This window comes from Schistocerca serialis, chromosome 2 (genome assembly GCF_023864345.2).
Source record: "Schistocerca serialis cubense isolate TAMUIC-IGC-003099 chromosome 2, iqSchSeri2.2, whole genome shotgun sequence".
In the NCBI taxonomy this organism is placed as follows: Eukaryota; Metazoa; Arthropoda; class Insecta; order Orthoptera; family Acrididae; genus Schistocerca; species Schistocerca serialis.
Window position 1 is genome coordinate 462,515,008 of NC_064639.1, and position 15,147 is coordinate 462,530,154.

Genomic DNA, 15,147 nt, shown 5'->3' on the forward strand with positions numbered 1-15,147 from the left:
TAATGTGGTATTCTGACATAAATGTATTCTTGCTTTGAAGAAACACTGATATAATTTTTAAACATCAAAAGCCTAATTCAAATATATTTCAGTGTATTGAATCATCTTTTGAGGTACGTTACTTTAGTTTTCAACCAATTAAGTGAATGATTTACATGTTACTCTTTCTTCTCCCATATGGTAATGATTACAGCTGTTGGTTCCCTTTTTATGGGTTCTGTGGGTATAGTAGTTTTTGTTAACACTCTTCCTTCATGAAAATGATTGCAGATAAATGCAAGTTGTTGAAGAACAACTAGCATCACCTTATAAAGTGTGTGTATATATAGGGTGTCCATAATTAAAGTTTCAAAACACTTGAAACAGGGGGAAATGTTATGGAACAAAAAGTCTATGACAATTTGACCAATAGATGGTGCTTTATCAGAATATGCACACCAACAGATGCGTGGCACATACCTGTTCCTCAGTTTGCATCTGAGATGCCCAACATGACTGTCTCCCAGAAGGATCACACTTTGCTGTTAAACCTCTTTTACAAGAACAGTGGCTGTGGACCATTACCACTGCAGAAGCTCCATGCCCTCAAGGGCATGAAAAAAGGCACTGGTTTGATGTCTGCTGGGGGTCTGGAGAGAATGATTACAAAATTCAAAAAGACACGTTCTTTTGAAGTGCAGTGTGGAGAAGGGAGGAAAGCAGCTGATCCAGCGTCTGTTGAAGATGTGGCCACAGTACTGCAGGAGGGGTCAAGCAGTGGTGTGCAAACGTGCAGTGCCCAAACGTTGGACACGTATGTGGTGCATGAAATCCTACAAAACATTCTACATTGCTATCCATACAAAATCGCCCATGTTCAGGAGATGCTTCCTGCCAACCTGCCAGAGAGACAAAAGTTCGCTCTGAAATTTCATGGTCGCACAAATGTGGACAGTGAATGGCCTTCCAACATTCTGTGGACAGCTGAAGCCCATTTCCATCTTCAAGGACATGTCAATACACATAACTGCAGAACGTGGGCAACAAAAAATCTGCGCACACGTCAACCAGTACCACTTCATTTTCCAAAGTTAACTGTGTGGTGCAGGTTTTTGGCATTGTTTATGGTAGGGCTGTATTTTCATCTAATTTTGTTTCTATGGGCAAAATTGTTCAATATTATCACTGCAGGAGCTATTCTAGACTGTAAATATTGTTTTGCAGTGGCTTTTATCAGTATGCTCAAAGGCTGTCAAGGGGCAATCCATGTCTCATATGGGCATACAGATTCAGAAATAAAGGATTGTTTATGCAATGTAAATACTCACTGAATAGTAGAAGCGTTGTATCTATGACAGGCACACAAAAAAGAATGTAAACTTTCTATCTTTCGGATGAATCCTGTAGGATGATTGTTTACACACATGTTCATAGCTTCATGAAATATTAATTCAATGGGGTTTTGTGAGTATACATGTTTGCCATCCTTAGTACTGCAACAGAACAGTTGCTCTGCATACATATAAACACCAATAACATCATCTGTGAGAGTAATAAGTTTGCGGTGATTCTACCTCTGTGCCAGAGAGAAGGGAGGATGGTTGATATCATTCCTCAGAGCAGTTCCACAAATGTAACACCTAGTTTTTTTTCCTCTGAATACCTCAGATGGATATGCTTGATGTCGATATTTGATCAATGACAACTTTTCAGAATAAAAGTATTTTGGAATATTTTGTTGGTTACCACTCTTTTCCTCACACTGGCTTCATCCACAAGCTTTTTCTTGCAATATCCTTTAGGAGCCTACCTGTTGCAAACATCAAAGTTTGAGGTCATTGAGTAAAAACAACAAAACAAGCAGTCCATATTTAAACCAAAAATATTAGTTTAGCTGAAGCGTTTACTAGTGGAAAAGACCAGCTTACTTTCTGCTTTTGTTTGTGTATCCATAGCCAACATATGTAACCATTTTTACAAAAAATTTAAATTTAATTCTGGTGAATAACACTGCAATTCATCCTCTCAACTCAGAATATTTTGGACATGTTTTCTTGGATTTACTGAGAACATCAGCAGTCAATGATCACTTCCTGAAGTATGTTGATGAAATGTGGTACAACAAGGCTAGTATTACAGTGTAGGCTCTAAGTTTCTTAGCAGTGTTAGTGAAGAGTCCACTAAAATAAAAGTGTCATAATTGTAGTAAATAGTGATAGAGGTATCAATTACAACATGGATTAGGATCTGAACTCAATTTATTAAGATCTCATAACCCATATGATCTAACTTACTTCATATAAAATTACTGAAAGTTTGTTTCATTTTGTTAAAAATATTTTATAATGGCAAAAAAGTAAATGCACTCTTTATCCATTGTTGCAAAATATTATATTCTAACTTTCCTTCAACTAACTATTTTACTAATGCTCAATGATGATTTGGGAGTCCAAACAGTCACTGTTTACTTCCGAGTAAAGCATTTCAGTAAGACATCTGTTGGTCATCTTCAGATGGGTCATTGATGACTGATGTAAGCTGTGCTAGATGTTGATGGCTTAACTGTAGATAAATGTAAGTTAATGCAGATGAGTAGGAAAAACCAACCTGTAATGTTTGGATATAGCATTAGTTGTGTCTGCCTTGCCACAGTCAACATCATTTAAATATTTGGGCATAACACTGCAAAGTGACATACAATGGAATGAACATGTGAGGACTCTGGAAGGAAAGGTGAATGGTCGACTTCGGATTATTGGCAGAATTCTAGAAAAGTGTAGTGTATCTGTAAAGGAGACCACATATATGACACTAGTGCGACCTTTTCTTCAGTACGGCTTGAGTGTTTGTAATCTGTACCAGATTGGATTACAGGAAGACATCGAAGCAATTCAGTGGCAGGCTGAAACATTTGCTACTGGTAGGTTTGAACAACATGCAAGTGTTACAGATATTCCTTGGAACCCAAATGGGAATCCCTCGAGAGAAGGCGACATTCTGTTTGAGGAATGGTATTGAGAAAATTTAGGAAACTGACATTTGAAGCTGAATGCAGAACAATTGTACTACCTCCAATATACATTGTGTGTAAGAACCACGAAGATAAGACACAGGAAATTAGGGCTCGTACGGAGGCATATAGATGACTGTTTTTCCCTTGCTCTATTTGTGAGTGAAACAGGAATGGAAATGACTATTAATGGTATGGGATACCGTCTACCACATACCATACAGTGGATAGTATTGTGTATGTGTAGGTGTAGATATCGACCTGAAAATGATTGACAAATGTTTGGTTGAAATATTATGCTGAGAAGTAAAGAATGTTGGTTGGAATCCAGGAACATCATTAAATATTCATTGTGCAAGGAAAACTTCAGGACCCACAATGAGATTTCCTAATGTCGAAATCTTAAATTTTTTTATGTACCCAAGGATAAAGTTTTAGTAACCATTAAGAAACGTATTCCCATTGTGGAGCAACCTATCACAAGAAGGCAGCTCTTCTCTTATGTCCAGAGTGAGCCTGTGTCTGGTGAGACATTGGTATTTTGAAGCATTTTCAGAAGGCAAGCAATGAAGACTAACCAGACATGAAATTAATGCACCTAGTCCCAAACTGCAGTGTAAAGTGAAATTTCAGTCATGAAGAAAATACTTTGAGAAATCCACTGTGTGTGTTTTTTTTTTCTTTCCATCAAAGATAAACCTAATAAAATATCTTAATTCCACAAGGTTGAAATTTCAGGTGTGTGTATATCTGTGAGAAATGTCAAGGGGATGAAAGTTGCTTTAGCATGGACCATGTGCTTCTGCACTTTCACAAGCTTTTCACTTGGCACCACACTTACCAGTGAAAGAAAATCTATTTATGAAGTACATCTAGCAAGTTTTGTGAGTAAATTCAAGACAAGAGAACATAGTTTGTAGCTATGAATTGAATTATTAAGCAGACACAGTAGTAGCTTTGTGTGTAGCTAAAACAGCTGTGGCATGGCCTCTAATCCACATGTTACGCAGACAAAAACTGTTAACAGCAATGCAAATATTAACATATTGATTCACACCATTAACTGCAAGATAAGAATTTTCTCAGATTATTTGATTATATGTGAGAAAGTGATACCAGATGAAATTTGTTATAATACTCTACTAGATCTTGATAAAACATCACTGTAATGTCACTAGTTCTTGTAGACAAACACAGAAGTGTGAACTTCATGAAATGTAAAAAATCATTGCCTTTTGACTGCCTAATGAAAACAGCTCTGTATTACTAAAGGAAAAGTAAGAAGGCTTCTGCTCACTTAGATGTTAATGTGGCCAGATGAATGACAAGTGACAAATAACTGAAATCTTGGATATCCCAACAGTAATTTGTTCTATGCATGCAAGTATGCATTTCAGTAAAAGTGTAGGCAGTACTAAGTCTCAGGAATGTGATTTATCAGAATCTGTGGGAAGACAAGGTATTGGCTTTATAGAACCCGGTCAGTCATAACATATGGTAGAAAATTCTACTGAAATGTCATTAGATGTAATTCAAAAACTCTAGAAAATGGAGGGCATTCAGAGATCAAGATGAGATCAACCACAGCCAAGGAATAGGGGGTCGAATGAGACTCAACTGCAGCAACAGAAAACCAGAGGACTTTTGGAAGAAATTTGGACAGGGTGAGTGTGGGGGTTACATAGAAATGGCCTGTAGTTTGTTTTCTGATGACACAACTTAATGTTTCGCCTGAAGTAAATGCATTCATATTTGAAGATAGCATAGGATGCAAAGCAATTCAGTATTTGCACATGAGGCATCCCAGTTTTATGGCTGAAGGCTTGTGGTGTGGCAGGAATTGGCATTAATAATTCCAATCCCAAAGAAAGTAGGTGTTGACAGATGTGAAAATTACCGAACAATCAGTTTAATAAGCCACAGGTGCAAAATACTAACATGAATTATTTACAGACGAATGGAAAAACTAGTAGAAGCCGACCATGGGGAAGATCATTTTGGATTCCGTAGAAATATTGGAAAACATGAGGCAATACTGACCTTACGACTTATCTTAGAAGAAAGATTAAGGAAAGGCAAACCTACGTTTCTAGCATTTGTAGATTTAGAGAAAGCTTTTGACAATGTTGACTGGAATACTCTCTTTCAAATTCTGAAGGTGGCAGGGGTAAAGTACAGGGAGCGAAAGGCTATTTACAACTTGTACAGAAACCAGATGGCAGTTATAAGAGTCCGAGGGACATGAAAGGGAAGCAGCGGTTGGGAAGGGAGTGAGACAGGGTTGTAGCCTCGCCCCGATTTTGTTCAATCTGTATATTGAGCAAGCAATAAAGGAAACAAAAGAAAAATTCGGAGTAGGTATTAAAATCCATGTAGAAGAAATAAAAACTTTGAGGTTCGCCGATGACATTGTAATTCTGTCAGAGACAGCAAAGGATTTGGAAGAGCAGTTGAACGGAATGGACAGTGTCTTGAAAGGAGGATATAAGATGAACATCAACAAAAGCAAAACGAGGATAATGGAATGTAGTCGAATTAAGTCGGGTGATGCTGCGAGAATTAGATTAGGAAATGAGACACTTAAAATAGTAAAGGAGTTTTGCTATTTGGGGAGCAAAATAACTGATGATGGTCAAAGTAGAGAGGATATAAAATATAGACTGGCAATGGCAAGGAAAGCGTTTATGAAGAAGAGAAATTTGTTAACATCGAGTATAGATTTAAGTGTCAGGAAGTAGTTTTTGAAAGTATTTGTATGGAGTGTAGCCATGTATGGAAGTGAAACATGGACGATAAATAGTTTGGACAAGAAGAGAATAGAAGCTTTCAAAATGTGGTGCTACAGAAGAATGCTGAAGATTAGATGGGTAGATCACATAACTAATAAGGAGGTATTGAAGAGAATTGGGGAGAAGAGGAGTTTGTGGCACAACTTGACAAGAAAAAGGGACCAGTTGGTAGGACATGTTCTGAGGCATCAAGGGATCACAAATTTAGCATTGGAGGGCAGCGTGGAGGGTAAAAATCGTAGAGGGAGACCAAGAGATGAATACGCTAAGCAGATTCAGAAGGATGTAGGTTGCAGTAAGTACTGGGAGATGAAGAAGCTTACACAGGATAGAGTAGCATGGATAGCTGCATCAAACCAGTCTCAGGACTGAAGACCACAACGACAACAGATTTACAAATGTGCAAATAGTAAAAAAAAATGTTCTTTGATGACTTGAAGATAGAGGGATGAGTTATTCCAAACTTTTATTCAGCCAGTGATAATTGTTTACCTTTTATGGATGACAATTCTACACTAAAAACAGTTGGTGAATAAGACAGTACAAGCTGATATTATGACTCAAACACATAGTACTCTCCAGACTTTTCTTCTATCTAATATATCTGCAGTTCCCTTGGACTATTCATTACTGGTGGTGCAATATCCCCTGTGCCTGTAACAGAGCTGGAAGCAGTTAATCAATAATCTCATTGAATCAGTTCTGTACACATGAAACAGTACTGTCTGTTTGCAGTGCCCACACATGTCACAGAGGAACGTGAATTATGCATTGTCCACTTGTTTTTTAACTATTCCACAGATGCAAAAATGGTTGTTTTATATATTGAGTCCTTGACCAGGATTATGAAGGAACTACCAGTGCTTGAGTACCCTCAAAGCAACTGAAAGTGTATAACAGAGACAAAGTGAATTAAAACATGTTCTTTGTGTGGGGTGTGAAATTTCATCTTGTATCACATTGTTTATGGTAAGATTAGTCCCATAATTTAATACAGTATTCATTATAGTTTTAGTTGTCAAATACATTTTTAATTTCCATTCCTCAAGTAGCATCTAATATATTGTTTATGTTTGTTTGTTTTATGTAACATTGATGAACAAGTTACATGGTAGATAAAATAAGTCTTATTGTACATTTTACTTGCGGATGGTGTTACTCTTACATTGAGTTATATTTTAACAGTCTAATAAAGCTTGTAATTTTCCACGGATAGTAAAGCGCTCCCAAAAATGTAAGCATATGGATATTGACCATAATTCATTAATTCTTTCAGAAAGTGAAACACAGTCTATCTCATCTTTCAACAACAAAGAAAAAAAATTAATGAGAATTATTGGCTTGTTCCTTGACATTTAGCACGATTCCTGTAATCACATTTTCTGTTTGGAGATGCTCTTGTAACCAATCAACAGTAATAACATACATTGTTCTACCATCACTATACAGTTCTATAAGCCAAACAGGTACCGGTACTTGTGACATGGTGAGAGAGTGAATAAGCTGCAATTAATATCATTCCAAGAAGTGGCTTGTGAATGTCATTTCAAATTTGTCTGCATTATGACAATGAAAACAATCAATTTTTGACAATACAATGTAATTGGATGGATAAAAAAATCTACTCACCAAGCGGCAGCAGAACATACACATAAAAGAAGGTTTTACTGAGGCAAGCTTTTGAGGCCAGTGGCTCCTTCTTCAGGCAGAAGGGTTGAAAGGAAAGGAAGAGGGTTGAAGGAAAATGACTGGAGACGTCTAGGAAAAGTGGTAGTTTTTAGAAAAGCCACCCAGAATCACGGGTCAGGAGAGACTTACCAGATGGGTAAGTCTTTGAAATCCATCCCTTTTCCTAGACCTCTCCAGTCCTTTTCCTTCACCCCTCTTCCTTTCCCTTAAACCCTTCTGTCTGTAGAAAGAGCCGTTGCCTCTGAAAGCTTGCCTAAGTATTGTATAATCTTCTTTCATGCGTGTGTTCTGCTGCCGCTTGGTGAGTAGATTTTGTATCTGTCCAGTTACATTATATTATCTGCATTATGAGCTGTTCAGGTAACTATTACACTTCCTATTGACAAAAAGTGGCATATGGATTTTTCTTTGACTTTTATATTTTTTTCTCAGTAAAAGTATGTGTTTGATACGGTCAACAAGTATGATGAATTTGGATGAATAAAATAACAAAAACGTAACTACAAATGAGACTAAAAGTAAGTACGCATCATTATGGTGACACACTATTATGCGTTCGTGCCTGCCACTCATTTGTCATAGTGGATGATCACTTGCTGTAGCAAATGATGTGTCACCCAGCAAAAGTGCATTACAGGCCGTAAAGATCCTAGGACAAGAGTTTTCTCTGCTACATGTCTCTTTGCCATAGCATGCAGGTGTTACTCAAGAAGCACGCTACAGGAAGCACTCCCAACCCCTGCCACTTCCCATGCTGATCCTGAGCTATCCACATGATGAGTGCAATGATTAAATGCTTCTTATGTGTTCAATTTATTAATTATATCAGAACTTAATGGCTTACCGTGGTGCTACAAGATAGGTGCACAACCTGTGAAGACTTCAAAGGTGAGTTGGTTTTCTGTGCCTATTAAGCAAACAGTATTGTAGGCTTCTCTTGATGCCTATGGAGAACTGGTTGGCATAGGACTGACACAGTATTTCGGGGCACAAATGATACAACACTGCTTCTTCATGACCGTTCTGCTTGTGGAGTACCCACTTCACAGAACCTGTTATGATATAGCAAGTACAGTGTCTAACGTTTTTGATGACTAAGAGTGTGTGAAGTGTATGTGGAAGCTTCCCACTTCTCTTATACAAGTCGACTTACTTGGTGTATACAGCCGTACAGCCGATCTTCTTCTCTGAATAGCTGGCTTCTGGAAACTCTATTAACTTCCTCTTTGTAGAATGATGCTAGTTACAGGAACCTTAAAGACTCTCTCACCACTTGTGAAATAATTTGGTACTCGAAGAATAATTTTCAATAACTATTGGTATATTTGACCTTCATAAGAACAAAATTCACACTTCGCACATAAACATTTAACTTCTTGTAAGTAACTCGTATTGTCTCACATTGGAAACAGATTTAAGTCCATTTAGAAAAGAATTGGCTTAACAACCACGTCTGTACTACAAACATATCATAAAATATGTCTTACCTCTAGCAAGTCCAAGATAAGAGTTTTTCCACAATACAAAATCTCAATTGTTCTTTTGTCACTAACGATAGTCTCAATTACAAACAGCACAGAATAACACAGAAGTTCCTTGGTTCTTCCGTGTGCTTTCACTACGATTTCCACGGATTGCCCAACAAGTAATTGTCAGTGCCGTTCAACCACCATGTCGACCTTTAGCTCGTGACTGATTTCACACCTGCACACACAGACAGGTGACGCGCAGTAGGTAGGGTTCCTTTCTCCCACTCACATCTAAAATATTGTGTGTTGGAGACAGTGGAAGGCCCAGTGGTTCTAGAATTTATGTGGAAATTTTCGAAACACTACAAATCCCCCCTCACACTCAGATCGGACATGGGATCTTTTATACATAATCATTAAGTACATAACATAATTCACAACAACATTTCATATGACAACAATATACTTTTCTCATATATGTTTCTACATACATCTTTCACTTCAATAACCATCTTTTTTTTCTCTCTCTAGAACAATCTTTAGCTGAGCATTCCTTTATGCTGGTCTTATTTCACCTTGACATGAAGACCTGAACATTTTTTCATGTTTTAGTCATCTTTTATAATATTTAAGAATTGTGAGGACTCTTTCCTTATTTCCAATCCTAAACTGCAGATGTTCATGACACTTGAGTATTCTATTATTTCTAACCTTTGTAGCACTTTTTCTTTAGTATGTACTAGCTTTATTATGTGTTGTAGTTTGGAGAAACTCTGGGCAAAATGAAAGTGTTCTTTTTGACACTTGTGAATTAATTACGCTCATTGTGTCTAGAATTCAAACTTTCCAGAATAATCCCTGCAAAATTTTGTGACTTTTATCACGAAACTGTCCCTTTCCCCAAGGATCAGTACCTATACCTTGTCTTTGGAATGACCATATGAGAGCACTTCCTCATTCCATTTTGAATAGAGGGAAACATTCCATGTGGGAAAAATATATTTAAAAAACAAAGATGCTGTGACTTACCAAACGAGAAAGCACTGGTAGATAGACACAATAAAAAACACACAAACACACACACAAATTTCAAGCTTTCGCAACCCAAGTTTGCTTCATCAGGAAAGAGGAAAGGAGAGGGAAAGACGAAAGGATGTGGGTTTTAAGGGAGAGGGTAAGGAGTCATTCCAATCCCGGGAGCGGAAAGACTTACCTTAGGGGGAAAAAGGACAGGTATACACTTGCACACACACTCACACACACACACACACACACACACACACACACACACACACACACACATCCATCTGCTCATATACACAGGCACATACGTCATTCTCTCCATGACTTTTCGATCTATAATCCCTGCAAATTGTTCCTCCAAACTACTTATATTTACTATATCAGAGTTTGCTATCTTCTCTTGGAATCTTCTTTCTACATTATCCACTTGTGTACTTACACCTGTAATTTGTGATTGGATTATTGGCATTAACTTATCTTGCTTTTCAACACTCTCTTTTAATGTATACAATCCCTGCTTTACAGCATCAAACTCAACATTGCATACATTTTCAAATGATCCTAACTTTTCATTGATTTCTGATTCTACAGCATTACATTTTTCTTCAATATCAAATTCTAACTTTTTTGCTAAATCTTGTAATTGATCATTCTGTTTCTGACTAAAGTCAGTGAACAGTTGATTTACATGAATCTCCAAGGAATTGGTTAATTCTTTCTTTAAGTCTAATTTCAAACCCTCTACTTTACTATTCGAAGTGTCAAATTCAGTCTTTAAAGCATCCATGCCTTCGCATAGATTACCAAATTCTTTGCTCTGTGAGTCGACTTTGGCATTTAACAGTCCAAAAGTTCCATTCTGAGCATTTAAACTAGAATGTACTAAGCTTAGTTCTTTACTTAGAGCTGCACTTAGTTCCTTACTCAGAGCAACATTTTGAGTCGTGGTTAGATTGACTAACTCAGACCAATCAGGCCCTTCTTTAGTAATTCTCATTGCCACGGCTAGTTCTGACGTCCCTCCAATTTGCTGAATGTGATCCATAATTTTACAAGCTTTAGATCTTGTGAGCATTTAAAAGTTAACTATAAGTATAATAACTACATTAATAAAGTTCATTAAATAGTTTGTATGACTTCTTGCTAAGATACAACAGTTCTGTTTTGTGTCCACCCGGCATAGAATTCTCACAGCGTTGGTGAGCGGATGTGACGTCAGGTCAGCACCGGTGAACAGCAGCTGGTGCCGGCGGCGTTGGATGTAGGCTGGTTTCCACGTCTGCGTCCCCGCGATGCGTGTGAGAGCTGTATACTCCCCACACTAGATCTTCTTAGTCATATTGTTTTAGGCGCATATCTTCTTAGTCTAATACGTCAAGATCTTCTCTCCTGGTTTTCACATTGTGACTATCTTACGTCTTCTCCCTTAATTGCCATTACAAATTTTCTCCTGCGGATACTTTGGCATAATCCAGTTTCTCTTAATGGTTCATTTGTCTTGTTCTGCTCAGTTGCTATGGCTTGATAGCTTTTTCTCTTTTTTTCGTCGCAAAATTCCTGTTTCGGTCCTTTCAAACTGGTGGCCTTATTCTAACGTTTTTGTGATGACTTTTTTAATAGGCATTCTCTTCTAAAACTCTTCTCTTTCAGCAACCTTGTCTGTATATTTGGACTCTATGCACAGTAACAAATTCACAGTTTCAATATAAACATGAAACTTCTTGTAAGTAACTCATATCGTCCCACATTAGAAACAGATTTAAGTCCATTTAGAAAAGAGCTGGCTTAACAACCATGTCTCTACTACAAACATATCGTAAAATATATCTTGTCTCCAGCAAGTTCAAGATAAGAGTTTTTTCACAATACTGAATCTCAATTGTTCTTTTGTCACTAACAATAGTCACAGTTACAAAAAAGCACAGGATAACACAGAAGTTCCTTGGTTCTACCGTGTGCTTTCACTACAACTTCCACAGATCACCCAACAAGTACTTGTCGGTGCCGTTCAACCGCCACGTCGACCTTTTTCTCGCGACTGATTTCACGCCTGTACACACAGACAGGTGACATACAGCAGACAGATTTCCTTTCTCCCACTCACATCTAAAATATCGTAGGTTCGAGATGGCGGAAGGCCGAGTGGTTCTAGAATTTACGTGGAAATTCTCGAAATATTACAGGTGTGATCTGACACTTTTGTGAACTGGGTAACCTGCTTCAGCACCATATGTGTGTCAGTTAGAGACAAAATATGAAAATTGTTAGATCAGTTCACCTATGGACTACAAGTTCATCACTGTGCCATGCAATTTCTTTGGTTATTGTACTAGATTAGTCACTACATTCTCAATTCATAAATTGTATATATTTTTGCCTTGTTCTTTTTCTTAGATTAGATATGCTCTTTACCTGTTTATGTCCAGTTATTTTTGTGTAGCATAGTTCTTCACCCCTGTATTAAATTAGTCACATTTTCTGTATCACAAGAATATAAATGATGTTCTTTCATGTTGTCTAAAGAGATTGTGTTAACTGATCTTTCTGACAAACAGAGGGCACTCATTGCACGCTTGAGGTTACTTTGCACATAGAAATTTTTATAAATGTGTGCACTTGATTGTGCTTTGTTAATGTTCGAATAAAGGAACTGTTCAAATCTGGATATTTTTTCATGACATGTTTCCATGATTTACCATCTCGTTTTACCCTGCTCACTTACTAACACTACTGCACCTGCATGTCATATTAATAAATTTCCACATAATTACGAGTTCTTGTTAATAGGCAATTTTTGAGAGCTTCCTCGTAATTTCCAATGTTAAGTATTTCAACTTCATAATAACTAGTCACTCAGTCCTATTATTATATTCACATTAAATTATCTTATAAGTACCAAACTTATTGCTGTTATTGAAGTACTAATTGCAGTTGTTACCGGAAGAATCAATAACATGGGAAGTTTCTTCATATTTAAAGCCTTTAATATATATGCTTATATGGATGTGTCGATTCTTAGCACTCTGCTGAGTTAATAGAGAATGGAACTGAGTAAATGGCCGTTAAGAAAAAATATATTGAAACCTAACAGCCAGAAACTACCACACCATATAGTTTAGTTCAGTCATATTACTATTTGTTATCATTTTAGAGCACCTGTATTAGTGATATATGAATAAAAGTTTCATTGAGTAAATGTTACATTTGTTAGCATAATTCAAATTTTATGTTCCACTTGAAATTTAGAATGCAGCAAGCGGAATGCTGGAAATAAATTAATAAGACATTTTAGACAATATCCAAATTCATAGATAGAGATCTGTTTTGTTTTGTTTGTATATTTGAACAAGTACAGAATGAACTGTGCAAATTAATTCTGTTTATTTATGTTATTTATATATCGTTAATAGGTTGGACAACTAGAATGGAACGTTTCATGTGATGTTGAAACTGCATTCTGACCACCTTACCTCCAAGAAACCATTGCTGCTCCAGATTGGTATTTCAAATCCAAGCACTATTTTCATACCTATTCTTCTAATGGTGATAATTTTTGACAGTCTGAAAACATTCAAAGAATATAATAGTAATATGCATGTTTCAAACAGATATTCACTGTGCATTAGAAGATTCTATAAAACAGTGCCTTTATTTGAACATTGGAGCTGATAAACTAGACATGTTCATAATCACTCATCGTATAGTTATTGAAAATGTCACAATTTGGTTTTCATTTCATATTCTGCAGAGCTGAAATACACTTTTTTAATGGTTTTTCTTGTTTTATGGTCAATTTGTTTTCTAGGTTTGCAACTACAGAAATAATGTACCAGTATGGAATTCTTCTGGAAGATTTCCAAAGTAATGGAGAGTTTGTCAATAACTGTGTCTTCACAATGATGCATCATGTAGCAGGGGATTTGGAAAAGGCTACAGTACTTTTTCAGCCACACATTCTTAAATCCTTTTCACAGATATGGGAGACAGATTTTGAAGTATCTGATGTAAGTAAAAGCTGTGATACCTGATAAATAATTGTAAAACCTATTTTAAAGAGTGACCTCCATTTCTCTGCAGCAACTTGCCTGAATGTGGTCCCATAGATTTTAAGCTGCAGCAAATGAAATAGAATCCAGAGCCTTCAACAGCTGTGATTATCAGAACTAGAGCTACAGGCTGCTGGTGCTTGATTATGTCTTCCTTTCACGGGGAAAACTCTAGAAGCTAAAACTTTCCGGAGGACAGGGGCTACAGTCGTACAGTGGGCTTTGTAAACTTAGTAAGAATCTGGGAGATGGAGCTCAGTTAACAGCAGGGTTAAATCATGGTGGTGAAGTGGATGCTATTATTGCGTGCTCATTAATTGTTACCAGTGTAGTGCTGGTGTGGAGTTACCACATTTTGTGCTTGCGTTGGCTTCCTGTCCATATGTAATTCTGGTTCATCTTTTGAAAGCTTCAGACTCTGTTCCTATCTCCATAGAAAGAGGATACTGAATCAGTTGAGGCAATTAGTAAGTGTAAATTACAGCTGTGTGAAACTCTAGGATTTTACTTGATCTGATTTTATCTAAGTAGAAAAATGAAATAATTTTTTCCTGAAATCATATCTAAATAATCCTTTTCCAGTAAAAATGAAAGCCACAAAACAATAATAATGACATCTAAATCATTCCGACATTTTGTGGCCTGTATCAAATCTTTAAGGCTGTATAACAATGAAACACATTTAATAACCTTCCTTTAACCTCAAAACATTGAAGCCAATTTGGAATGTGGAGAGAGTTGAATAATACCCAGATACAACAACGCAAGACAAATGTATTCCCCGAATCACACTAGATCAACCTGAACTGGAATTTATTAATCATTAGCTTTGATGAAGAGGGACAGGCTTAAAAATTTTCCCCCACTTAAAACCTTATACTGTGCTATCCATCCCATCTCTGTGAATAACCTATTGATGTCTATTATCCCTCTCATTACATCACTTTGCCCAAGGTGTGTACCCCTGTGAGCATCACCCATTCAGAAACATGCCCTATGTATCTTGTTGACATCACATACTTCAACTTCACTAATGTCAAAAGATGCCTGGTATTATATGTGTGATGGGCACATACACAATATGTCAACTAGCCTTTTCATTTTTTTGTCTCAGACAAACTGTTAACACCAGTAAGACACTA

At 36.9% G+C, this 15,147-nt stretch overlaps 1 protein-coding gene across 3 annotated transcripts in view; it reads left to right on the forward strand.

Moving 5' to 3' along the window:
* Positions 1-15,147, forward strand: part of LOC126457362 (protein timeless) — a 374,910-nt gene that overhangs the window by 280,678 nt on the left and 79,085 nt on the right. For all 3 annotated transcript variants that reach the window (XM_050093600.1, XM_050093599.1, XM_050093601.1), the window contains one exon: positions 13,765-13,963. In XM_050093600.1, the coding sequence (XP_049949557.1) occupies positions 13,765-13,963 (199 nt within the window). The remainder of the gene's footprint in view (positions 1-13,764; positions 13,964-15,147) is intronic.